The sequence below is a fragment of the Anas acuta genome, chromosome 3 (assembly GCF_963932015.1).
Source record: "Anas acuta chromosome 3, bAnaAcu1.1, whole genome shotgun sequence".
NCBI lineage: Eukaryota > Metazoa > Chordata > Aves > Anseriformes > Anatidae > Anas > Anas acuta.
The window spans coordinates 3,317,361-3,343,391 of record NC_088981.1 but is presented as its reverse complement, the minus strand read 5'-3'; the positions used below and the strand labels follow the sequence as shown (position 1 = coordinate 3,343,391).

At 35.0% G+C, this 26,031-nt stretch overlaps 2 protein-coding genes across 7 annotated transcripts in view; one reads left to right on the top strand and one right to left on the bottom strand.

Moving 5' to 3' along the window:
* Positions 1-25,250, top strand: part of FANCL (FA complementation group L) — a 36,881-nt gene extending 11,631 nt beyond the window's left edge. For 3 of the 4 annotated variants that reach the window (XM_068675311.1, XM_068675312.1, XM_068675309.1), the window contains exons 6-14: positions 778-874; positions 5,691-5,759; positions 13,534-13,684; positions 14,596-14,679; positions 15,305-15,350; positions 15,440-15,521; positions 16,298-16,414; positions 16,753-16,824; positions 17,296-18,174. In XM_068675311.1, the coding sequence (XP_068531412.1) occupies positions 778-874; positions 5,691-5,759; positions 13,534-13,684; positions 14,596-14,679; positions 15,305-15,350; positions 15,440-15,521; positions 16,298-16,414; positions 16,753-16,824; positions 17,296-17,331 (754 nt within the window). In that variant the 3' untranslated portion in view covers positions 17,332-18,174. Of the gene's footprint in view, positions 1-777; positions 875-5,690; positions 5,760-13,533; positions 13,685-14,595; positions 14,680-15,304; positions 15,351-15,439; positions 15,522-16,297; positions 16,415-16,752; positions 16,825-17,295; positions 18,175-23,301 lie in introns of those variants that run through there. The other variant, XM_068675310.1, reaches the window with a different exon arrangement.
* The window catches only part of VRK2 (VRK serine/threonine kinase 2), a 46,042-nt gene continuing 37,103 nt past the window's right edge, over positions 17,093-26,031 (bottom strand). The window contains exons 10-13 of one of the 3 annotated variants that reach the window (XM_068675306.1): positions 25,250-25,428; positions 21,070-21,243; positions 20,561-20,734; positions 17,093-17,621 (exon numbers count right to left, since the gene is read on the bottom strand). In XM_068675306.1, coding sequence (XP_068531407.1) covers positions 17,391-17,621; positions 20,561-20,734; positions 21,070-21,243; positions 25,250-25,428 — 758 coding nt within the window. In that variant the 3' untranslated portion in view covers positions 17,093-17,390. Of the gene's footprint in view, positions 17,622-19,757; positions 19,853-20,560; positions 20,735-21,069; positions 21,244-25,249; positions 25,429-26,031 lie in introns of those variants that run through there. The other 2 variants (XM_068675307.1, XM_068675308.1) reach the window with 2 other exon arrangements.

The following is a 26,031-nucleotide window of genomic DNA, read 5'->3' as shown; positions in this document are numbered from 1 at the left end:
ACTGATAAATATATTTTTAAAATACAAGTTTGAACCTTTTTGGCAGTTGCTGAAGCTACTCAGCAGAACGTATTTCAATACAACAATGTATTTTACAATGGTATTCATCTTCATTGTTGTGGGAAGCACAAATCAGTGACATCTTAAACAAAAAGTCAGTGATTATGTCATAAGTTTTAAAACTTATTTACATTTAGTATATACTTGCTACTTGCTTGGGTGCATTTACACTGTGTAAAACTGTCATGAAACAAAGGCAAATCATTGTAAATAACTCATTTTGTACCTGTTCCAGTACTCTTTTCTGTAGAAAATCAATTTCAGAATATGAACCAATATCCACTGAATTTTCCACAATAATAATATTGATAATAAAAGAGAACTTCATTGAAGAGAAAAGCAAATCAAGAGCATAAAAGTCTCATACTGTAAGAAACTGCAGAAATGGATCAAAGATTTGACAGGAAGTTTAATGTGTACATAAGTAGAGGCTGACAGGAACATGCTGTGCGTGTCAAAGGTTCCAGTGATGGAAAACTGAAACATAGCGCTCACTGACCACAGCATGAGCCTTGACACGCATTGTAAATAACCCAAAGATATATGACTGCATTAAGCTGTAGACTGGTGTATTAACAGCAGTAAATCTAGAACAGCAGAAATGGTTGGCATATAGGACTTCCTCTGATTAATATTTGTAACAGACTAATAAGAGTATTGCAGACCTTTCAAGCTGTAATTCTTAAAATACTGTTAGAGTTTTCTTTTCTCTTGTAGAGTTGCATATGTGGATACTAGTCTTACCACAATCAAGCTAAAAGCTGAAGACTCCTGTGGTCGACAACATCTGATCACTCTGAAGTTAAATGCAAAGGTGAATTTATATGGGAGAAAATATTTTAAGGCTTCCTTGAAAAAGATGGATTTTTTAATTTATAAGGATTTCAGAGTTGGTTTGTTTGTTAGCATGTCTGTTGCGAGCATAATGTGTTTTTTGTGTCTTTTTTTTGAGAAATTATTTTATAAAAAGTAGAGTTTTCAGACTTTATCTGCATTGAAAATTTGTAATACATTATGCTTATTCCATAGGAATCTTTCTATATGAGGCTGTGCGTTATATGAAAAATCATTTATGATATTGCAATTATTTTTCTGTATCACAGACAAAACAACTTGGAGACTTTCATTCATTATTACTCAGTCCAGAGACTGAGCTTCTGACAAGAATAGAGGATCTTGGGTTTCTTTTTTAGCAAGTCTTACTGCTTCAGCTGTAGAGATTCAGGTTTATGATAGACTGACTACAGAATTGAGGTTCTTATATTAAAAATATATATATATATATGTTTAGTTTAAATAGCTGGCTGATTTTGACAATGTTTAGAAACCAAATCCATGGCATGTGTGGAAGCAGTAAAATTTTAATTTTTCCTGATACCTACAACAGAACTCAAACTGTAATATTTCTGTGTAGAATTTCTCATTTTAAGGCATGAATCTTTAACAGATATCCAGTCTGTACAATGACAATTGTATGGTGATTGCTGTTATCTTCAGTTTAGGGAAAAAAGTGGATCCAAACACTACCTAAATATTGGATTTTGGAACTACCCTTGATCCATCCTGTGGAACAGATCTTGAAGGGATGAGGACTGGGCACTGTGTTGTGAAATTAAATTTCACCTTCACAGACTTCCTATTTTCCTTGGAAAAATGGAAAAACAGGAGTTTTTTAGTTTTATATAAGACAAGTTATTTTACCTTAGAGTGAAAAAGGAACTGCCAGGGAAATGTGGTTGCAGAAAAGGACTTTTTTTTAAAAAGTATACTTAAAATATAATGTGTGTATATTTACACGTACAGAGTAGTGAATTAAATAATTTGCTAGTCGTTTAGTTGTTCAATACATTATGTTAATAAATGATGGAAAATATATGCCAAGAAATGAAATTGTGGTCGATTTAGTATGCAGGAAGAAAAACCAGACTGTATTATCATCGTTTAGAAGGGAGCTGCTATCCCCGTACTTAGTATGATATTAGAAATGAAATGCAGCCTGTTGCCCCTAAGCTTTTTCTTAAGTTTATAGTGACTGAAGTTAAGTGAAATACTTTTAACTGTTTGTAAATATAGACGTGCAGAAACAAAATGCAGTCTAATACCCATTTTTACCAGGTAGCTCAAACACATGTTGGTTGGTTCTGTTTATCTTTAATTCGTCATTGTTCCATAAGGAGAATTGAGATTACTTCTTTTCTGTTCTTCTTAAAACTTGCACATTTTCTTTATAGTAATAAAATCTGTGAAGTTGAGACTCCTAATAGCAGAAAAAAGCACCTTCTATCAACTAAAGATACAGTATAATAAAAAGACTAGATTATCCAACTTGTCTGCTGTTACAAGTAATCATCAATCTTTTCTTTTTTCCCAAGTGATTTTTATGATGAAAGGATCAATTGTTTGTCCTTTTTAAACTGTCTGGCATTTAAACTTGCCACAAGAGAAAATTTATATGTGAAACGTGGTTTTGTTGACATGGGGATTTGATTTTCCTTGATATATGTATTTCATTCATTTGAAAAAACTTCAAAGTATTTTTTTAAGTGTTTTCTTTTGATAACATGCTTTAACAAAATTATGCTTATTATTGTTATGCTGTTTCTTTGACTAAGGTTAGTAAGAGAGCTAAACCTCTCCCCCGAGCATATGTTGCTGGCTCTTGTATGTGTTCTGGCAGATTGGTTCGTTCAGCCTTGTCCTTGTGGATGCCATACAATAAAAGGAGTTTGTAATCATGCTGATGATAATTTCAAGAAAAGTCTATAAGTGATTTAATAAGTTATTTTTCATAAAGTTATGTATTCAGGTATTCCCCTAAATATCCCTTCACTATCATCCTTAGTGGTTTGGATGTGTTTTGAGGACTTTTCTTATGCTTTGTCAAATGTTTCCACTTGTTGTATGAATGTGCTTTGTGTTAGGAATTGTTCTTTAAAACACTTGCTCTCTATAATCTGCATTTGTAAAGTATCTAGGAAACTTGGTGCCATCAAAGTAAATCTGGAGGAATTGAGAGTATCTTATCATAGGTATATTTATCAAGTCATCTGCTATGAAGTATTGACTTCTGTAAATTAATAGGACTGTCATAAGAGGATATATTGTCTAATTCTCAGTTTACAGTTTCTGAAATAGTTTTCAGTTTAGTTTGGCTGAAAATGTCTGTTGCGGAAATCTTTCTCCATTCACAGTTTAATTCATAATCTAGAGAAGTTGTCTGAAAACGAAGTGTGTATTTTTGCAAGGTATGAAACCAAGTACATTTGTTTTATTTGTCGGATTTCCTTTTGCATTGCACGAGAAACTCATATTTTAATTCTTGGAAGTGGGTTGGGTGCTTGCCATTTCAGATCCCAAGAACTCTAATAGCCTCTGCAATAATTTGCATGCCATGTAGTAAATGAGATGCTTTGATGGTAATTAAGTGAATGGTTTGGCGAGGGTTATCGAAAATATTTTTTCTAGATAAATTCAGCTGCATGCTCAAAAATACAGAATATAAATCTTTGCTTTAATAATTGCTTAAATTGGTTTGAAGAATAATAGGATGATTTATAACATGCAAATTTAAATGCAACTGTAATGGCACATTATGCCATTGATATGCTCTGGTATACTGTTTTAAAATACTGTCTTTGGGGAGTCACTTGCCTTGTTTTATACAGGATTTCACCCCGCATGGTCTAAAAGCATTACACTAGACATGTGTACAGAATCACTATTGCATGGTGCTTGGCAATTAGCTGGTGCACATTACAATATTATAGTGTTAAGGAAAATTTGACTAAGAATGCAGATAAGGTGCCGTAGGTATTTAAAAAATAATAATAATAAAACATTTGTAGAATATGTTAGCAACTACTTGTTCAAAGGCATCTGACAAAAGAGTACATAAATGAATTTACTTATCAAGAAAGTAAGAACATAATTGGCTAATGCTGCTGGTATTTTAACTTGGGTAGTTCTAAAACTAATCCTACAGAGAAATTGGTCTGTCTTAGTTTGTTCTAGGCATAGTTTTATGTATTGAAAACAGGTTTATTTTTATGCAAGCACTGAAGTATTTCATGAAAAATAATACCAACGTTACAGTAAAAGAAACTGTAATAGCTTTTGTGGCTGTATGTTTCTAAATTGTAACTGCCTCCTGTCCAAATTAGTTGTTTCAGCTCTCTTGCTCTGTCACTGTTATTTAACTTGTCTGCCACCAATCTGATAAAATAGTAAATATTCAGGTAGTGAAGTTGTCTTCAGAAAGTGGATATCTAACAAAAAACAGAAATGAAGTTGTACTAAAAAAATGCATGTTTAAACAAATTTCTGTGGAATGCATAAATCCACCAGACTATTATTAAAATCAAGAGAAGAATGGATGCTCTGGGGAAGCTATGTCTTTTTTGCTCCTTGCCATAGAGGGCAATTGGAAAGTAATTACTGTGGAATTACACTGTATATAAAATGAAGAAACTTTTATAAGATTCCAGTAATTGTCAGGTGTCTGGTATATAATGACATTATCTATACATAGAAATTTATTTTGGGTAGAGAATGGTTATGGGAGGCAGCATAGCTAAACTTAACTTCTTTGTTTTTATTTCTGAGGAAGTTGGGGCTTTTTTCATATTTCTCCCCAAGTAAGATTTTCTATAACGTTCTCTTGCTTTGTCAGTTTATGCAATACTAATACAATTTTTATAACGCTACTGTATCTGTCATTGGTACAATTTGAAAGGTCACATAGGACTAAAAGAGGGAATTTCTCAGATGAATAAGATTTTGTATAGGTGTTATTTTTAAAAGACACTGTTTGTTTGTACCTAGGTGGTTCTTTTCCTTTGCTGCTTTCGTTTTCAGAAAATACTTTTTCTCCACAGGGTTGATATTGGGATAATGAACTGTAATATTTTTACACGTGTAATGAATGGTAAATGGTTATTGTTGGATTTATCAAACCTTTTATTTTTGTAGCTTTGATTTGCTTAACAGAACTATTTGTTCTTTTCCTAATGGATGCCTTTTAATTTGGGGCAGGCAGAGTGAGGGACCTGTTAGTTTTAATTTTGTGTGTATGTTCATTCATCTTTTTTCTAAAAAGTTTTGTGCTTATTTAGCTTTAAGTTTCAAATGAAAAAAAAAGCGTTCCAATCAGAACAAATATTCTAGTTCTAATTATTGACTTATTAAGGGCTTTTTTGTTGTTGTTTTGAACTTTTATATCCACTACAGGTAAATGAGGAACAAGAATGTTGCATGGGTAACATTAAGCTTCTATTAAAAAGATGCCGTCAAGATATCAGGAAACGTTTTAAAATTTTTTTTAGTATTTGGTCTTTTTAATTTTAAGTTCTTTTTTAATATATCTGTGCAAACACTGAACACAGGAAACTGTGATTCTCCTGCCACTATTAAAATCTGTTATAAAAAAAAAAACTGTTTACATGTAGTTTTCTTTAAATGATAATTATCATTTATAACTATTTCTGAAAATTCCTTGCATATTTTTCCTTTGAGAGCCAAGTTCGCAAGATGCTCAAAGTGCTCATATTTCATTATCATATTTGGCAGCTGAGTATTGGTCTGACTTTAAATCACATTTTAAAAAAGAACTGTATTTTTCTTCTGTCCCTCAGTATCCAACAGAACCACCAGATTGCCTTGTGGATTTTCCTGTTCAGTTTGCTATTTCCTGGATGCCACAGGTAAATTGCTATACTATGCATCCTTCTTTAGTAATTATGATACGTATGCGAAGGTAGGTGGCAATGATGTGTTGGACTTTGTAGCTCCAGATTTTTTTCCCTGTTTCCCCTTCATACCTACTTATGTAAAATTGAACTCCATATTCCTTCTGATACTGTTTTTAGTATTTTCCTTGCCATATAGATATACCTTGCATGTTTTATACTTTGCACTCATATTGGCTGTTTTTCTCATAAGCTGTTCATACAGATGAAAATTCATATCTTTAGAAATTATATTGGGTAAATATATGCACAATAAACTTTTTATATAGAAAGAAGCACCTTCTAAAGCTGACAGCCTTTTAGAAAATTGCCAGTCCCCCAGTTCATTATCCTATATAGTTTCCATGATGTAATAAAACTTCTTCAGTTATAGTCAAAAGAACAACAAGAAAATACTTAATAGAATTCCAATTTCATAGTTTAACAGTTACTGTCAATACAGAGAACCAAGAGCCATTGTCTTTTTTTAATCTTTTTCTTTATTTCATTTATTTCTCTTCCTTAATAGAGCATGTGTACTTGATTAAATGGATTTAAATGTGACCACTTAGTTGTAAGTTAATTTGAATTATCTGTAGAAAATAGTTGATGTTTAATTTCATTTAGTTCAGGAAAATAGATTTTATATAAGTGATGGTATTTCATAAATCTAACTCTTGTGAGGATTTCTGACCATCAATAAAGCTTGCCTTGGTGCTATTAAATTTATATAGGGAACATGGTTGAAAATTTTGCATCAGAATAATTTTAAGATGAGCATATAATTTTTACTGCAAAGCTCAAGGTTTTGTGTATCACCTTAGATCCTTCAGTTTGAGAGCTTGAGGAAATAATTTCAAGAATGAACCATTGCAAATGAAAAATGTGCTTATTGTCGTGTGTCATTTTAGTTTTTGATTCTGTGCTATGGTTTTGAATGATTTAAATAGATACTGTTTTTCCCTTAGATTGTACTGGATTTCATGTACTACAGGCAGGATTTCAAGTACTGTTTCTTACCTGCAGTGTTATCCATATATCTAATATTATTTTATTAATTTTTATATCAATGCAATATATGTTGCCTCAAATTAACAACACTTCAAATATCCTTGACAGTTGTTGCTGCTCTGAGTTTACTGTTAGTAATTTTGAAGCTACCGGCTGGATTTATGTCTTAATAAAATGTTCTTGAAAAACATAATATGAAGCAGCATTCTTTGACAAGTTAAAGATGTAAGCAAATACATTAATATTGACACTATAAGAAAGTAAAAATCTACGGTTAAAAAATGTGGCATTCCAGAGCTTGATATCTTAAAATCTTTATGCAGTTAGAATTACCTATGGGTAATGTGTTTGAAAACACAAACAATAGATGTAGGTATGTAACTGAAGACATGTTCTGAAATCGTAGGATACAAATTCCAGCTGCAGATAATCTGCTATAATGTGGGACCAAATACCAACAACCTGTACATTATGTTGATAATCTTGTTTCAGTTGTCCAGTCCTTTTTCAAAATTAACCCTGTATGTGAGTGACGTGAACCCAACACTTATGGAAAAAAAAATAGTTGTAACAATTACATTTCATACGCTATTTAAATTTGTTTTTATTCTCAAAATGCATGGAAATCATTATAGTGAGCAATCTTCATGCCATGGTAAAATAAGGGTTAAACTTGGATAAAGCAATTTAGCATGTCCTCAAGTGGTTGATTTTTTTTTTTTTTTTTTTGTTCCTAAAGGGGAAACAGAACACACTATACATATCTTCCAGTAAAATACCATGAAGTTTTGATGGGTCTTTATTTTTAATATTTGTTGGTCATCTTTAAGGTAAAGATTGACAAGGCTTAACTGGAATTGTGCAATTGCACTATTATAATATAAACTCCTGTGAAAGAAAGTATAAATAGATTTCAGGTAATTGATTTTTTTTTTTTTCCCCCTGCTGTTGCCTATTTCAGGTTCTTTTCAGTGCTCATGGACTTTAAACTTGAGGGGTTGTTGGGTGTCTCTTTTTTTTTTTTTTTTTGGTATAATAATAGACATGGCTTTATGGCATCCATATTAAAAATGGGTAATTTTCCTTATGGTCCCTGTCTTCCTGCTGGGTTGATAATGTTTTGATGTATTTTTCTTTTGCTCTGATGAGAGGTCTGCTGCTGCTGCTCTGACATATTCATTTGGATGAATAATTATAACTTGCACAATGTCAAGCTGAAGATGGTAGGGTTTTGTGCGTCATGACAAGCCTAGTAGCCAGTGCAGGTGTCTCACAGCATGATCAGCAACAGCCAGTGTATTCTGGCTCAGAGGAGACATTTTAGAGTAGTAAGAAATCAGCACCAAGGGCAATGCTGCTGCTGCTGCTGCTACTGTTATAAGTGCCAAATAAATGCAGAGTGCTTCTCAATGACAAGTGCAAGAACATCTACTTATTTCAGTTACATTCTTTTTCTAAATAACCAGATAAATGTGCTGTCTAGAGATTTTAGCATAAACGGTAAGCATGGTTCTGCAGTTTCAGAGCATCTATATTCTGCTGCCCTCACATCAGGGTATTGTTTCTATACTGACCACTGCCCACCTGGTTTGCTACATGAAGGTCAGGAGAGTGGAAATTAATGACTAATGAGGTCATGCAGCCAGCCAGCCAGCAATGAAACAGTAATACAAGATTCAGAAGGTATAGTGATACGAATGAGATTATTCTTTAGTTATTTTGATGGAAACACAGTAGAATGTATCATAATTGCTTTTTTTTTTCTTTTAGCAAAAGAGCTTCACAGACCTCAGTTTTCTATGTATCTATCAATACAAAAAATGGAGATGGTTGACAAGTCACTTTATAAAGATTTGAGAGTGCTGTGTCTCAGTTGGATTTGTGCTAAAAAGGAGGAAAATTGCTAAATTTCAATTTATGAGTAATAAATAGTAGTCCAAACAAATCTAAAGAATCATACATTGCTTAGATAATATAGGCGATCCCTTTGCCAGCCAAACACTGTTCACTTTATTAAATTTTATTTTATCTGTGAATGCAAAGAACACCTAAAGTTTAGGCTGCTTTACATTTCCCATTAGGACGCTTTCCAGTTATTTTAATTTTGCTGGATTCCTAAGGATAAGCAAATTTTGTGCTAGGAAGAATTAGCAAAAAACAACCAAACAAAAAAAAATCCACCAAACCTCACGGTAAAGATAAATCATATTTGTATATTTTTTAAACACAAGTTTTATTAAAATGCACCGTGTTTATCTTAATTTGAACATTCTTACTACCATTTGGTTAGAATTCAATCCGTCCAGGATTTGGAATGGGTGTTTAAAGTTTGGCAAGAATGTTACCATGCATCATGTAGCACTTCTTTAAAGTTATTGGCTCTATAAATAAGAACGAAGAGTAGAGTGACTTTTTTTTTTCTGTTCCTTCTTATTCATTTGATTGAAGGGAAGAGTGATTGATAAACTGAATCTTACAGAGCAGTGGTTGTAAACTTGGGGAAAGTGTTTGAATTAGAATAAACTAAAAGAAAGAATTAGCACGAGGACCAGTGATGAGATGGAGATGAGAGTACAGAGGACAGGAATGGGAACAAAACCACTGCAGAACTACATGACACTTCACTGGTAGAAGAGAAGTTATTAGGATGAGGCCAGTCTGCAGACGCCGAAAGGACAAAGCTTAGGGGTAAGAGGAGCAGCAATAGAATATGTTGCCTTCTAGGTAGGTCCAGGATATCTGATTTTTGCTGACCAGAATAAGTGCTTCATCTCCTACCAGCTGTTGAAATAAATGGAGGATACGTATAGTCTGATAGGACAAATAGTAAAAATTCGGTCAGTTTTCTAAAACTGCTAGGGAACCATGTGAAAGTTAGTATGTTTACATGTCTGCTTTCCTGTAAAATAACCAATTTAGTTAGGCCAGTGTCTACACCTACCTGTTTTCAGATGTTAAGAACATAGAATCGTGGCCCTATAAATTAACACTGAATTGTTCAGTCCAAAGGATCATATTGGTGCATTGTGTAGCAGTATATATCAGATTTTTGTCTCACAGAGCCTAGTATAACTAAAACTTTGAAGCTGGATATATGCTTTGTTGAGAGAAAACTGACTGCTGAGTCACACTGCATTCCTATCATAAGTCATCACTGATTGTATTCTTTGTTTTCTATACTCACAACTTGATATGTGAAAAATCTAGAGAAGTGTTGAGTGTTTGCAGCTATGACTATGGTCACTGGAGGTGATGCTTTAATGCAAAGAATCCTTTAAAGCCTGCTGAAGGGATTTCAAGCTGAGTATTCCAAACTAAGGCTTTCTCAATTTCTTATTTTTCTGTATGGAAACTCAGAGCGAGGTTTTCTAATTATGCATTTTGCTGGTAAAATCAGTAATGTTTTTGGGCTGCTCAGTTTCTGTGGTGGTCATTAAAGAGAGCTGAAGGGAGCTGGATCATTAAGTCATGCAGTATCTCTCTGCCAAAAACTGACCAGGCTCCCACCTGAAAGTAATGGGGTGTCCTGGGACCGGAAGGCATTGCCAGGACCTCAGTGCTGCGAGGGAGAGGAACCCAGCTCTAGCTGTTGGCTTTGTGTGAGTTCACATTTGATGGGCCTTCCACCAGCTCTAGCTCTAGCTCCCTTGTACAGCTACTGTAATATAACTGTGGATAATAATCACATCCCCTCTTATGCTGCTTTGCTAGTCAAAGCAAGCGTAATGATGGACTCTCTATTCTTTGTCTGAGAAATGTTTTGTCTTGGATCTGATTTGTTCGTAGGTTAAGGCAGGAAGGGACGGGACCTCTGGAACCTCTTTCTCAAGCCGGGTACCCAGAGCAGGCTGCCCAGGACCATGTCCGGGTGGAAATATCTGTTTTCTTGGGAAGATCTGGTCAGAACCCTGTGCAGTGTTTCAGCTTGAACTGTGCATTCACTAGTGCCTTCTGTGCTGACTTCAGAAATCCCCTGTCACCCTACAGACTGAGGGAGCATAGCTGCAAAGGGATCACTTTCCAGCCAGTGCAACAGATGTAGGCAATCCCATAGAAAGAAATAACATGGTTCAGTTAGAAAAGACTGTGACATCCACTTGCACAACAAACTACGTTTAGGTTTTGTGACTATTCTCATGCTGGTAATAGTCCTAACCTCTGCTAGCTACTAATTACTGCTCGTGTGGGAAACGGATGTCAGTGCCTCAGTAGTTAGAAGTAACATGCAAGGTTTATATTAGACATTAAAATTATCTTCATTTTGTTTTAAGCTGTTGTGAAAGATTAAACTGCCACAATGTTCTTTATGTTTTTATAATGTATGTTTTGCCTGATGGCCATGGAAACCTAATAATTACAGAGGATGGTGTAACTAGTTTAGTTTTGCTAGTGATTTTTAGAGTCAGGTGGGTAGCCAGTGATGACATCCTGAAGTATGAATGTCTTATTTTTCAAAGAATATTTTACATATTTCATACAAATTCTAATGCACTTGTACAAAGGTTACCAAGAAACAGAGAGTTTGTGCTGTGTGATATTATTAATGACTATCTTGGTGATGTGTAGATAAAAATAAATAAGTAAAAAAGCATGATAGTATTTTAGAAAAGAGTGTTGAGCAATGACCAAAGATCAGTTGGTTAATCAAATAAAAAGATAAAAAGGAATGTTATAGTTTTCATGGTTTGCATGACAAACATGTGATGTATTTAAATAACTATAGATGCATTTATGTATATAGCAGGAGACAGCTGGCTACATCAATGAAGCATGCAAATAAGATCAAATGAACAGTGCATTTAAAAAAAAGATTTAACTACCTTTTTAAGGAACATCATTGAAAAATTACAATTAGTATTAAAATTAATTGGATTTTAAAACTTATCTGTGGGTTATAATCCCTTGATGTTTCTTTTTTCTAGTGAAACCCTTTGAATTCCCAGAAGATAAAGATAAAAATGATTATTAGAGGATTTATCTGTATGTGATATAGAAAAATGTAAAAAATCAAAATGGAAAGCAACTGTTGCAAGTACCAGAAAATTATGCTATTAATTTAAGTGTCATCAGAGCACAAAAGATCACATTTCAGGACTGTGTGAAAATTATTAAAATACTGGAAATAATAGTACTTAAGATGAAGATATTATACTCTAAGATGTGGTTAAGTGACTGACACTATTATATCACTTCAGGTATTATAAAAGTAACAAAATGCTTTTAAAGATAATAAGCGTTACATTTTGAGATTGGCAGTATTCACACTTTTCTGCTTAAGTGCTTTCCTACTTTAATTTAATAACAGCAGGAAAAAAATGTAGCATTTTATTTCTAAGCTGCACCATTTCTTTCTAGAATATGTATGCATAAAATATAAAAACTTACTACGTATAAAAATCATATTTTTCCGATAGAGAAATATATATATATATATATAATTACTTCTTTCTGTCCAGGTGAGAAAGGTAGAACATAATCATTAAATATTAAAGGAGAAAATTTCATGTATATTTCGTGTTACTGTTATTTGTAGAAAAATACCTCTTCAGAACTGATCGTTTAATTTTCTTTTTCTTTTTTTTTTTTTCTCCCTACTTGATCTCCCTTCAGTGTCTTCTTTTACCATTTTTTTGACACCTTCACTTTTTCCTGTTGTAGCTTCATCTATCCGTGTGAAGCCTTGTTTTGACTGCTTGGTCTTCTCCCACTGGTCTGTTCGTGACACTTCCAAATTCCTCCACTCATTCCATTTTACATCAGACTCTAGCTTACTTCAGCTCAAAACCTGTATGGAGTTTTACTCCAAATAAAACACATCTCTTGCCTCTTTGCTTTCTTCACCTCTTCTTGGTTCCATAAATTCAACTTCATGTTTTGTACCTCTAGGCATCTGCATTGTAAAAGGTGTTAACTTGACTGCTGAGTGTTTTCTCTACTTGAAGAAGCCATTTCCTGTAGAAATAATTACTTATTTTTTGCTCAGTGATGTTTAAAAGACTTTTTTTTTGCATTGCTGTTCTGTCTGTTGTCCTGTATAATCACAGATTTTTTGATTCCATCTAATCCACTCTCAAATATTGAAATCCCTTGAGTGTAATCCTCTGATTATTGCATGGTTTCTCCTTCTCTTACCATATTTACATGGTTTGAAATCTAATGTTAAGTACCTGGCTTAATGCTGTTTAATTCTGAGACCTTTACGACGTTATTTGGCTATATATCATAGCTTTTTTTTTTTTTTTTCCCAATCTACCTTAGTGGGCATTTCTTTGTGTTACATCATGTTGCTCAGATGAAGCAGGGACAAACTATCATAATATTAGAAGTGTAATGGTAGATGATGCTGATTTTTACTTAAGCTTTCCAGTAGTTTGTTACAAGTTATAATGGAAAGGAATAGTTGTTACCATTTTTTAGAAAAGTTTCCTTAAAAAGGGAGTCTAAAATACTTTCAAATCCAACTATAATGTATGTATATCATGTGTTAGAATTACCAGGATTAGAGAAATTATTTGTACTCAGGATACAGATACACCTAATTTGTGGTGTTTTGATTAAAAGAAAAAAAAAAATAAAGCATTATTATATAAGGTTCAACATTTTTGCTAACATACTATAATTGGATGGATGCTAGATTTTAACTCTTGTTAAATTACCTACAGGTTTTTTGTTTGTTTTAATGTTCTGTATATCCATAGGTAGAAACTATATATTATGTTTAAATTTCTTCTTTTCATAGAACTCCTTAATAGACATCCATAATCAGTTCCTGGCAGCATTAGAATCACTGAAAGAATTCTGGGATGCCATGGATGAAATTGATGGAAAGACATGGGTGCTTGAGCCAGAAAATCCCACACGGAGTGCTACAACAAGAAGAATTGCCATAGGTACAAAAAGATTTGAAGGAATCACATGGATTTTAGAAGTAAAACTCAGGCTGTTATTTGCTCTGCTTATCTAATCAGGTTACGTAAACTAAAAGTAGGACTTAAATACAAAGTTAAGAGTTGTGTTTTTTAAAAACAAACAAAAACCCACATTCTATCTGAATACAGAGCCTGCTTAGGAAATTGTTACAACTTTATGGTGTTCAATATAAAGGAAAAATTCTGCAGGAAAGTATTGTGTATCTGCAACTTATGAGCACCTAGCTAGAAAAAATGATGACTTGTGTGACACCTCTAGGAAATTTAGTATTTGTAAAAATAGAGCTTAAAAGAAGCCCTTGTCTCATTCACAAATTCCAGCATTTAGACAGACTTACTATATTAGATGGATCCTGTCCAGGAAGAGTGAAAGGAGAATTAGAAGGAAGTCCAAAGGCAAAAAAGCTAGGAAGGTGGGTTAGGTAAAGAGTGAGGTGGAGAGATTTACTACATTGATTTTACTGCTTAAACTCCTTAATACTGGCTTTGCTCTTGTCTTTTTGACTATAAAAGATGATGAGGAATTAATAACATTTACATCTCTATTACCTTTAAAACATCACTAATATTTCAAATTGACTATAACATTAATTTAATTTCATTATTCAAAAATAAAACTCTAAGTGTTAAAACTAGTCTGATTTTTTTTAGTAAGTTGATATTTTTAATTATAGTCCACTGAAATTTAAATAGAAAAACTTTATACTGATGTTTTGTACAATTAATTTGGATACTTCTTAATTATTTGTAGTAATGAAAAAAAAGCCTGAAATAACTAATTTAAAACTTTTCTAAAATAGTTAATGTTTCAGTTTTTAAGTAGTTGATTGCAAAGAAAAGCTTCACATATGAATTGCTTTCTCTCATTTTAGGGAACAACGTTTCAGTGACCATAGAGGTAGATCCCAGGCATCCAAACATGCTCCCCGAGTGTTATTTTCTTGGAGCAGATCACGGTAAGCCAGCAGACACATGCTGTTCATTTCACTTTTAGAATCTGATCTCTGGTGTGCAGATACTAGTGCAAGCTATTCCGGGCTCCTGGGGTAAACTCTGCTTAAGCGGAGCTAGGAATTAGGCTATGTGCATAGGAGAATTTTACACAGTAGATGCTGTCGTTTTTTTTAACAGCCTAAATACCTGGCATGCTGCTTTGCACTGAGTGATGCTTTTCTCAAGTGCTTTCCTAACAGAATTCACAGGGAAATCTTTATCCTACAGATGATTACCCAACCATGTTTATATTTTAATATAATTTTCTTTATAAAAGAATCTACTACATATGTCCTAGTACTATGTGAACATATTTATCTTTTATTCTATTTCCCACAGTTTGTTGCCAACTTCTTACAGGGAAATAAATCATATCTTCAATAGTATGATATTTTAAAGGCTAGTATACCGAATTTTTAAAACTAAGGGCAATCATTGACTTAGGTGTCTCGAGTAATTTAAAAAAAAAAAAAAAAGCCAACAACAAAATATACCTTGCCCTTCCGTGCTGAAACATGAGGTAGAATTTGGCAGGGGACAGAAGAGGATCCTAAAGATACTATAATTATTTATGTACATTTTTTGTAGTGGTTAACCCTTTGAGAACTAAGCTGAACAACAACATGCACTTGTGGTAAGCATCTTTAGTAATACAGGTTTAAAACCAAAATGGTGTTTGCTGTTCTTAGTGCTGACTTTTTTCTCCCTCTCTCCCATTTGCAGGGACCCAGAAATCAGTTTATTACAGAACTTGAAAGACGTCTTAGAAATTGATTTTCCATCTCGTGCAGTGCTAGAAGAAAACGTAAGTTGCTTTTTGTTAATGAACAGTTGTTATTTCTGAGTAAGTAAAATTTAAATGGTCATTTTATAACTGCCAGCAAAAATAAGAGACTTAGAAGAGAGGTAATTGGATTAATATATTGTCATAAGGACTTCTGAACTTCAAGCAACAATTGTCAGAGCTTGTTAACCTTTGATTAGAGGTGCACACTTTCCTGTGGCCTTCATAGCAGTAAGGCGATTAATAACAGGCTTCACTATTAAAAGGGAAAGAGGAAGTTCCAGAGTAGCTAATGAGATGTGGAAAAATCCAAACATTCTGTTATGGATGTTGATGACTTAAGTTCTAATTAGGTAGAGCTGCTTAGAGGGGACAAGAGGCCATCCAAATACTGGTGCATTTCAAACAAACTTGGAATTAATTTTTGACAATGCTGTAACACTGGATTACTAGCTTGGCTTTCACTCGTGAAATTTTAAAGTAATATCTGACTGCAAGGTTTTGTGTCTAAAGCCCAAATACAAATTGTGTTTGATGAAAAAGAAATGGTAAGGCCCAAGAGCATGAAAAAACTTGTCAAACTAGATGTAATGCAGGGAGAAGATAAAATATATCCAAGCAGTCTTGTATGTCCAGCAACTACTCTAGCAGTTAAGACCATAATGTTGTAAACGTGTTTAGTGATTCTAAATAACAAAAAATGCAAACCCAGAGCCAGATAGATGAAAACGTTTCTCTGTGTTCCATCCCTGGTTCTTCCTTTCCGTTCTACTGTAAACTAACACGTGTGTTTTAAGGATTTTACTAAGGACTGTGGAATCTGCTATGCCTATCGACTTGATGGCACTACTCCAGATCAAGTATGTGATGATCCCCGATGTGGACAACCTTTTCATCAGGCTTGCCTGTATGAGGTAATTAATGGAACAAGCTTGTTTGTTAACACACTGACAGACCCTAAAAAATAAGCATTTCACACCTCAAGTTTCAGACGAAGCAAAATCCCATAAGGATTGCTAGAAAAGCCACTGTGCTTTCTCTTGTGTTCTAATCCAAAATCATTAAAAAAAAAAAAAAAAAGCTCACTGTGGAAGGGAACCTGCCCTGCTTTGTGGTTATACAGACTGGCTTGGCATGCACCAGGACAGATGTATATAAAATGAACTCTATTTGCAAAATCCTCTGCTAATAGACAGTTCTTAAATTTGATATGAAAGAAACGTGAATTTTAATTCACTTACTTGTGTTACAGTGGCTACAAGGTCTTCCTTCGAGCAGACAGAGTTTTAATGTCATCTTTGGTGAATGTCCATATTGTAACAAGGTAAGGAAATCCAGTGAAAATGAGTGATTGAATTAAGAGATGTATGCTAGCTTTGATAAAATCAAGCCATTGTAAAAAGGCTTTTGTAAAATACATTTTGCAGCTTTTATCTTCCCTTTACTCAGTGGGGTAAAGAGAGAATAGTTTAGACTCCCATGCAGTTAACGCATTGGTATTTAACTAAAGATCTTTGGAAACAGAAAAAAGATTTTATGATAACAAGTACTTTAGCAACACACTAGTTTTATAATAATCAAATACCACGCTGTTATCTTTAATGATACTTCTTTTAATGTTGCTGTAGCAAAAAATTAATTTCCAAAAAAATGAATCCCAACATTCATAGTACAAAACACCCCAAAAACAGTTTAGTGCATATGGAACTCTATTCAGTGCAGATTTGGAAAGTTTAGGGTAACTTGCTTCTAAAAGATGTATTTACATTATTATTTTAAAAATCTATTTTCCAAGCCCCTGACACTGAAATCTTCCATGAAGAAACTTTGAGAAAAACAGCATGATGGGAATACTGCTGCACTTAAACAGAAGACAATGAAACAGTTACATCAAGTAAAAGACAAAGAAAGCCATATTAGAAACAGAAGCGCAAGTATAGCTATACTGTAGTGGTATCTTTCTTCAGTAAATGCAAGTCTAAATATAGTTGATATAGAAAGACCAGGTTCTTGCAATGATACTGGATGATCCGTAGTAAACAGCTGATCTTGGTTGTTCTTTTTGAATTCTGAGAATGTTGCTTGGGGGTAGAGTGGTGGTAATTCTCTTCCTGTGTCTTTCTGCAGGAAAAAAAAATAATTACAACCTTGGTATTTGAATGAATGAGACGTGAATCAGCTTTAAAAAAAAAAAAAAAAAAAGATGCCAAAGATCAGGGTATTTAAATTATTCTGGAAAAAGCAATGCAATTCTGACAAACTCTTAACTCTTGGATTTGCAGATGTATATTAAGTAAGTGTATAACATTAAGTATGGTTAGACACCATTTAAAGAGATAGACTCTCTCTTAATTAAGTGAACAGCTGAAAATCTTCCATATTTATTTTCCCAAAAATGTTAATATATTAAAAGTCTTTACAGTGTTCTTATTAGTAAAGACCGGAAACCCAGCCAATACTCTGAAATTTGATTTGCTGTTTCAACTTGTGTAACTTTTTGCATTTTATAGTGAAGCTAAACTTCTCCTGATTTATGATAGATGGCATAAATATCCTATTAGCATGTTCTCTGCTGCAGTTGGATAGGGTGGTTGGATTTTTAGGTCTGTGGAAGCAATGGCATCTTTAGCTTACCGTTTTGATTTTTATCTTTGAAATAAATCCATAAACACTACTATTTGTTTTGTCACGAATCCAGAACTTTAAATTTTACCTTTATTTTCCACTGTGTCTGAAAAATGTCTACCTTTGGTTTCCTCTCCATGATCTCACTCACAATATATTATTTTTTGTGAATACATCCTGCTTAATTTCTACTATAGCAATATAGCTTTGTTGGTGAACATTTGTAATCTAATTTGTATTTTTCTATTAGAAATTTCCTGTCTTCATTATCTGCTGCCTTATTCCTCTTTCAGATTAGTGACAGACGTGAAAAAATGGGCACCCTCTGATAGACAGATACTATGGCGTCTGACATAACACTAGCTCATAAGTTTTTTCTTCTCTGGTTTTTGTTGTTTCCATATTCTTTTCTAGACATTGCTTGTCTTTCACATTCTCTCTTTCCCAGTTTGCCAGATGTCCTGTCTCTCACAAGCATCCTACTCTTTTTGTCCTACTCCTCTCATTCAGGTGTTCCCCTTGTGGCACAGAACTGTTTCTCCTTTTTGTTTATACCTAAACTGTAAGGGCTTTTCAGCAGCATCTTACAAAGCAAACCCACTCAGTCTTTCTCATCTTCTTGTTATTATCCAAGCAGCTATCTGATGTTTTACTGAACGTACTTCCCTTTAAAGATAAAACAGGGAGAAACAACTTTCCCTCTAAGTTCTGTATTCAGACCTTTACCTGCACCATCTACTACTATTAAGAGCAGGGTGACCATCCCATCCAAGCGTCTAGGCCACAGCAAGGTCCCTGCAGTTAACTCCTCCAGGTGGGTGCCTAACCAAACTGCTGGGAATTGCTCTCTGGAGAACACTCGACAGACACTCATTACTTCAGCTCCTACATTAGCCATTACTTTTTTCCCTTTTGTGCATGAAGTATCCTCCTGAATTTTCATAACTTTACAACTATAAAATACAGTTTTCCTGTACCAATCCCCAAAATTACATGAAAGAAAGTAAGAGGAGGTCTGCAATACAAGACTATCAATCCTGCCCCTTTTTTTCCCATCTCCAGTTTTTCATTTCAGTCTCTTAAATGTTACAGGACATCCATTTTAACTACAGAACTATTCTACATAGATGAAGCATTATTAATCATACTGGAACAGTGGATTTGCTTTTAGAAAGGCTAAACCAAAATGCAAATAATAATCCAATATGCAAGACCTTTTCCTTCTTCCCATAAAGAGGAGGGAAACACGAATCCCCACATTACACTCCAGCGTGAAGAGCTACAATCCATGTGGTGTGCCTGCTGTTCAAATGAACAGAAGTTACAAGGACACCAGCTCATTTTTTTTTACCCTATGTAATACTGTAAAGCCAAATGTGCCTCTCTTTCTGCATCTACACCTATCTTAAGGAGTCAAAGTAGCTTTTAAACAAATTATACAGGAGGAAAATAAATGGGGGGAATGCCACCTTTTTTCCTTAATATTTTTAAAAATTTTGCACTTAAGAACCATGAAGCAGCACTCAGAATATCTTCACAGAAACAATGGTACTGTGTCAAAACTCCAGAGACTTTTCAGAATCTGACTACCTTGCTACTAGCCAAGACATCTCCAGAAATTGTTCTGCTCACCACTTTACTGCCTGATGCTCTCAGGTACAGCTGTGCTTTTTCTGCTTCACTCTCCTAACTTGTACCGGAGTCTCCAGGCAGTGATCAGCAGACTGCTTGAAGCAAAGAATTTTGTATTAATAATAAAGCTGTATCAAAAGTTGCATTTTTGTGCTTATTAGAACTTGTCTTCATTTAACAGTTTATTTTTTCTATAGGAAAGAAACAAACAGCTGAATTTGCTAAGATAAGCTCTGTAGAAAACAAAGGAGCACAGTATGTTCATTAAGATGTACCTTATTTTGCACTAGTTTTTACTAAAACCTTGATTAATATTTTTCATTCTGTAGAAACCCATTCAATACTTTTATGCAGTAGTTACTAATAATATTTGAGGTGAGTTAGTTAGCTTCTAAAATCCTCAGATTAAAAAGTCAGAATTAGGACCTCAAGACTGCTATCAAGTTTTCTACTATGTAGAAAACGTAACTACTAAAGAAAGTTTCTATCAAGAAAACAACAGGGACAAAAAAAAAGAGATTGTTTCCCAACACTTGTATCTGTTGGGCATGCACACTGTTCCAGTGCTTTACTACAAAGCTATAGAAAAAAATTAAACGAATGTTAATTTAACAGCTGTGTGACCAAGCAACCACACACAAACTTTTAGTGCTTGTGGCAAACATCAAGTTTGCATACACTTAGTTTCGGGTTTGTGTGTGCTGGTGGTTTTGTTTCTTTGTTTTTTAAAGTCTATTTTAATAAAGCTCAACCTTCTTTCCCCACGTGCCACGCCTCTTCAAAAGTAAAACCAAAAAACTCACCTTTTCTGGGTCAGGCTCCTGAATTGTGCTGTTCAATTTAATTGGCTTCTCCTCAGCCTGGAATTGCCTGCGTGTTATCCGAGCTTGGGGCCTGCTTGGATAGTTGGAGTCTTCCTCTTTCACCTTGATTTGCTTCTTTTGCACTGGTTTCCGTGAAGGCTTTGGTAGGTGAACCTGTTGATGGACAGACAGTAATTTTGTATGCTGAAAAAAAAATCAGCAGGATTTACCATTATCACAGGTACCACTCTGATATTTGAAGGTTGGAAACAGGTAAGGATAGCGCCTTGACTGCACTTACTACCTGGGCTACATAAGAAGCTTCCAAATGCTTCAAATAATACAAGCCATTAAGCACATGCCAGCTTCTGCTGGTTTGGGACTTAATGCTTGGCTTTTCTCAAGCACTCTTTTCCTCTGCCCTTCCCAGGAGGTATGGACACTGAGCTAACAGAGCACGCGAACTCCCAGAAGATACCATGCATTTACAGCCATGCCAAAATCCTCACCTGCTGAGGCTCTGGTTGGGGAAGCATCCGGTGTAAGTTACTTGGCTTTTCTTCATCTGGGAGTCGTCTGCCTGTTACCGCAGTACAGGCCTTGTTTGGGCGCATGTATTCCTCCCCTTCCATCTTTTTTTGCTTCTGTTGAACTGGTTTTGGCACAGGCTTTGGTAAGCAAACCTGTTGATGAACAGACAGCAATTTTGTTTAGTAAAAAGTCCCTCCATATTTTAAAAAGAAAACCGTTCTAACTTCACTTCAGTCCTGAGAACACAGAATGAGAATAAGCTTTTATCTTTCTCAGAATAATTGTTTTCAGCATTTTAGTTATCAATAAATGTCTTTTCCAAGCAGTACAAAGTTAGAGCTATGCTGTATTTTGGGAAGTACAAAATAAACGAGCTATACCTTTCAAAATATTCATTAATAACCTTTATTGGGAATGAGGCCAATAAGTCACTGTTTGTATTATTAAGTAGAGCTGAATGCATTTCATATCACTGGATTGAGTCAAATGCAAAACTGTCTAAAAGATAATCAATAAGTCTTTTGGCCCAGGTAATCTAATTTAAGAATGAAGTCTTATATTCTACAGTCTTCTGAAATGTAATTGGGAATACATGGTGAATAGTTGCTTGAGTTAATGCAAGTTTTTCATAGTGCTGCTCTAAGCACTGGGTATCAAATGATGTCTGTTTTTGGCTTTTGTAACTTGGAAGACAAATGTAGCCAAAACACAGGCTGTATGCCACATGCCTTTGGTACTTCTGGCACGCTAATAACTCTGTAACTGTAATGTTTGCATATGGTCCTGTGTGCAGCAGCTGTATCTCAATATAGCAGCTAGAAAAGAAATAATAGGCTTCTTTTTCTTACTGCAAATTAAATACATATAGGAGATAGAAATTGCACAACCCAAATAGCACTGAAAGTGCCAGTAGGCACTTCATAGAGCTGAATCCAAAACATCTTTTGAGAAAAAATCCATAGTTCTATTCTGTGAAAATTATTAATGTTTAGAAACAGAAAGGTGTATCTGTTCTGAATGCCAACTCAAGCTAGTTTCAGTCAGTCTACCTCAGGACATAACACTATCCAGAGCCCTGAGAAAGGGAATTACATAGGCAAGGCTCAGAGACACACTGACAGTTAGCTGGGTTTGGGTGCCCAAGCTGTTTTCCTTGCATCGTGGCACCATACTGCATCGTGTAAGAACTGCTGATCTTGTTGACAGCTAACCCTGCTATCTCTACAACGTACACATACTTTAAATTACAAAATCACTTTCAAAAGAGAACTTACAGCACTTCTAAATATTTATTGTATGCCTAAAAATTACCATCATCCATTACTAGTAAAGCAACAAGTCAGTATTTTAATTATTTTTTTTAATATGAAATTTACGGGATCTAGCAACTAGTCAGCTGGCCTTACCATACTTCATTTGGCCCTGATCCTAGCACTTTCACTGTAGGTGAGAAAGCTGAGAATATTTATCCAGTGCCAAAAACTGTGGTAAGGAAGTTTGAGAATTAACCTAATTAATATTTTATCATCTTTTTGATATGTAACTGAAACAAAGTGCTATAGCTGGCCACTGTTACACCTTTTATGTCATTCTAAGACAAATTTGATGTACTATACAGGGAGCTACATCTTAAAATTCAATTCTGTAGCAAGTCCTCACATCACCTTCAAGGAGAGCTGGTGTTACACGATCTCCTTGCTGGTACTTATGGGTGTTTACTGGTCCTCAAAAGGGGATTAACCTAAGATCACCTCTTTCCTGCACCAAACAGGTACAAGCGGAATCAGACAGGTTGTCTACAGTCTGATTCTGCTCATAAGCAAGAAGTGAGGAGCCAGGGGCTGGTTTGTAGCAACTCCCCCTATTTTTAGGTTGCCTTTTGAATAGGAGGAATATCTGGTGAAAGAAAAGGAGAGGTGGAAAGAGAATGCAGAAGTGTGAGATGAAAGGAGTCAGAACTGGAATAACTGCAAACAGCGTCACAAGGAGCTGCAGTGGGAAGTGCCCGCCTGCCATCGAACACTGTCAGGACTGTAGCACCGAAGTGCACCAGGCCTTGAATACTCTCCAAAGTCAATAGCCACAGATTGAATATTGGATTTTCTAAAAATAGCAATAAATTTAGAGAAAGTTCAGTTACCTGCTCTCTCTACTCGTATTTAAGTGCCCTTTAAGTCCTTTGAATAACCCTAGAAATTTCCTTTCTACAGCTGTTTTGCAGTGACTGTTAGGGGAAGCTTTTCCATGTAAGCAGCACAGCTGGCTGAAGAAACATACTCGAGGAAAAAAAATAGGTGGTCACTGGAACAGCACCAGAATTCTTATTATTCCAAAAAGTACAACAGTCAACATAAAAAGTTCTCTGAAAATGTGATGATAGGTGTCAAGATCTAGCAAAATGCAGACTCTCTCCCAAGTCTCGCTGGCCACAAGAAACAATTCTGCTTAAGCCTACAGCACCGAAGTGACACTCCACGGTCGTGGATTTTTCAGTAGGGTTGTGCACTTGCAAACAGTACGTGCTACAGCAGCTTTTACAGTCCTGAGGTTTTATCTTTTATGCCTCCATGCTGAACAAGTCTTAGACCAGGCAATGAGAAGAAAACAGTTTTACTATCCAGTATCCAACCCTAAGGAATCAAAGATATGTGCACCAGAGATCCAACCAGATCCACTGGAGATCAGTTATCAGCTACCTGATATTTCAATTAACTTCAGAAAACAATACAAACTGGAGAAAAAAAAATCATCTCAAATTAGTGAGGACAACATGGTCACCATCATAGCAAGGGAAATTCTGTCATGGAAATAGCTTTTGGTTTCGTTAAAAGACAAAAGTGGTAAAAACAGAAAAGTCAATAAAATTGCTAAAATAAGTATCTGTAATTACCAAGATCAAAACCCAGTGCCTTTTTATTAAACATGAACTTTTGTCCTGCCTTCCGTAATACGTAAATAGTGCTGACAATTGGTTTGTGAGGCACTTGCTACAATAAAATGTAATTGTATCATGAGAGAAAGGTGACAATCAGGAGATCATGAAAAAATTACATATTCTCACTGGTGGTTAATTAGCCATGCAAAACCCCCTCAAACAGATATTCTCTTCTATTAGGAATGATTACTATGCAGGCCTACAGATGTCAATACCACAGTCATTCAAATACTTCTTTCCCTACTAATTGAAGGTTGTAAAGCTCTGGTGCCAAGGTTTTGCTTCCAAAGAGCTAATTTATGACTAGAAGGATATTTTATGTCTTCAGTTGCAGCAGCTACAAAACTCAGCAAATCAGAACCATCTGTGCACTGATACTTGAATCACCATTCATCTCGCAGCCTATCAGTCACATTAGTTTGCATCCTGCATTCTTGGCTCACGTATACTTGTGATGGTCCAAAGTTCACCAGAAATATTAAAAATGAATGGTACCCTGACCCTGCCTTATTGCACACGCATCGGAGACAGAAATGGGGCTTTTGCATACGGGTAGTTTCAAGGCAGAAGTATGCCGGGACTGACATTTCACAGCAAGTCCAGTAAGACTGCTAATTACCTCAATCTCCACTTATTAAAACACGGTGTTAGTAACCATGTAGCTTCAGACTTAAAGGTACAAAAGGAAAACATAACACGATAGCTGTCAGTTTTCAAATTCCACGTTAGTGTATCACTGCATACCAACAATGCAGTTAAATCCCAGAATAATACCTCCTTCACAGTAGTGGCTGCAGGAGTATAAAAGCAAATGACAAAGAACAGCTTGAAAGTAAGAAAATGAATTAAATGCTTTCACTAATAAAGGTAACTTTGCTTTTAATCTGGAAAGAAGGAAAAAACTGGCATTCAGGCTTTTCTTCAACATGTTGGTGAACAAAGTCCTTGACTTCCCCATTATCCTGAAAGTAAATCATTCTCCACAGACCTACTACTTTGAAGTGAGAGGCCGTAGGTCAAAAGGACTCATGACAGTTCTTCCTCCTTAAGGGTTGACATCCCACTTTTTAGCAAAGCCAGGGGAAACAGGAATTAACAAACACGATGTATTTAAGGCAAAAAGAAATGCTGTGTCAGTCTCATCTTGCAATATTAAACTACTTCCTCTTCTACAAAAGAAAAGGCAACAATTTCGGAAATAATCCCAGAACTCTCTTACTTACTTTTGACGCTTCAGCAGTACGATTTCGTCCGCATCCTGCAGTGGAAAATTCCAGAGGGCCATCGTAGCGAGTTCCACTTGACTCTAATCCATCCAGCAAGATTTTCTTGAGCACTTCATACTTCGGCTTTTCATCATAAGCTAAGTCATAAACACATGCCAAGAACTTGGATAGTTCACCTGTGGAGTGTATTTTAAATGTAAATTTAACTTGGTGTAGACCTAGAACTTCAAAAGAATTTAATTCCAAAATGGATGCCAATCCTATGCTGCCAAACAAGATGACAAAATTTCAGCTGAAGACAACACTCAAAACAGAGCTGACAGTATCTTGTCTTTACAAGATGAGAAAAGGAAAAGATAGACTTGGATAAACAAGCTAACCCTTAAGTGCTATCTCTTGTTATGCATATGCAGTAATTTGTGTGGTACTGAAAGTTATCCAAACATAATTAATCAAAACACTTCATTGACAAATACTGGACAGTTCTGTATTAAAACAGAAGCAGTTTCTATATGAAGGATTGTAATACCACTTTAAATATTAAATAGTCTCAACAACTCTGTTTTAATCTGCATAGATATTACTCTTAGAATACTTTGGAGAATAGGAGAATTTTGTTTTTACTTCTAATACTCTGACAAATAGTGGTTTTGTTTACATACTAATACAGCCTAACAGCAGCATTATTTTGCTATCACTATTGAGTGGTTCTAGAAACAAGGAAACCACTGAATGTGCAGAAATAATGCTATTAGGAAAACATGGGGGGGTGTGGGGTG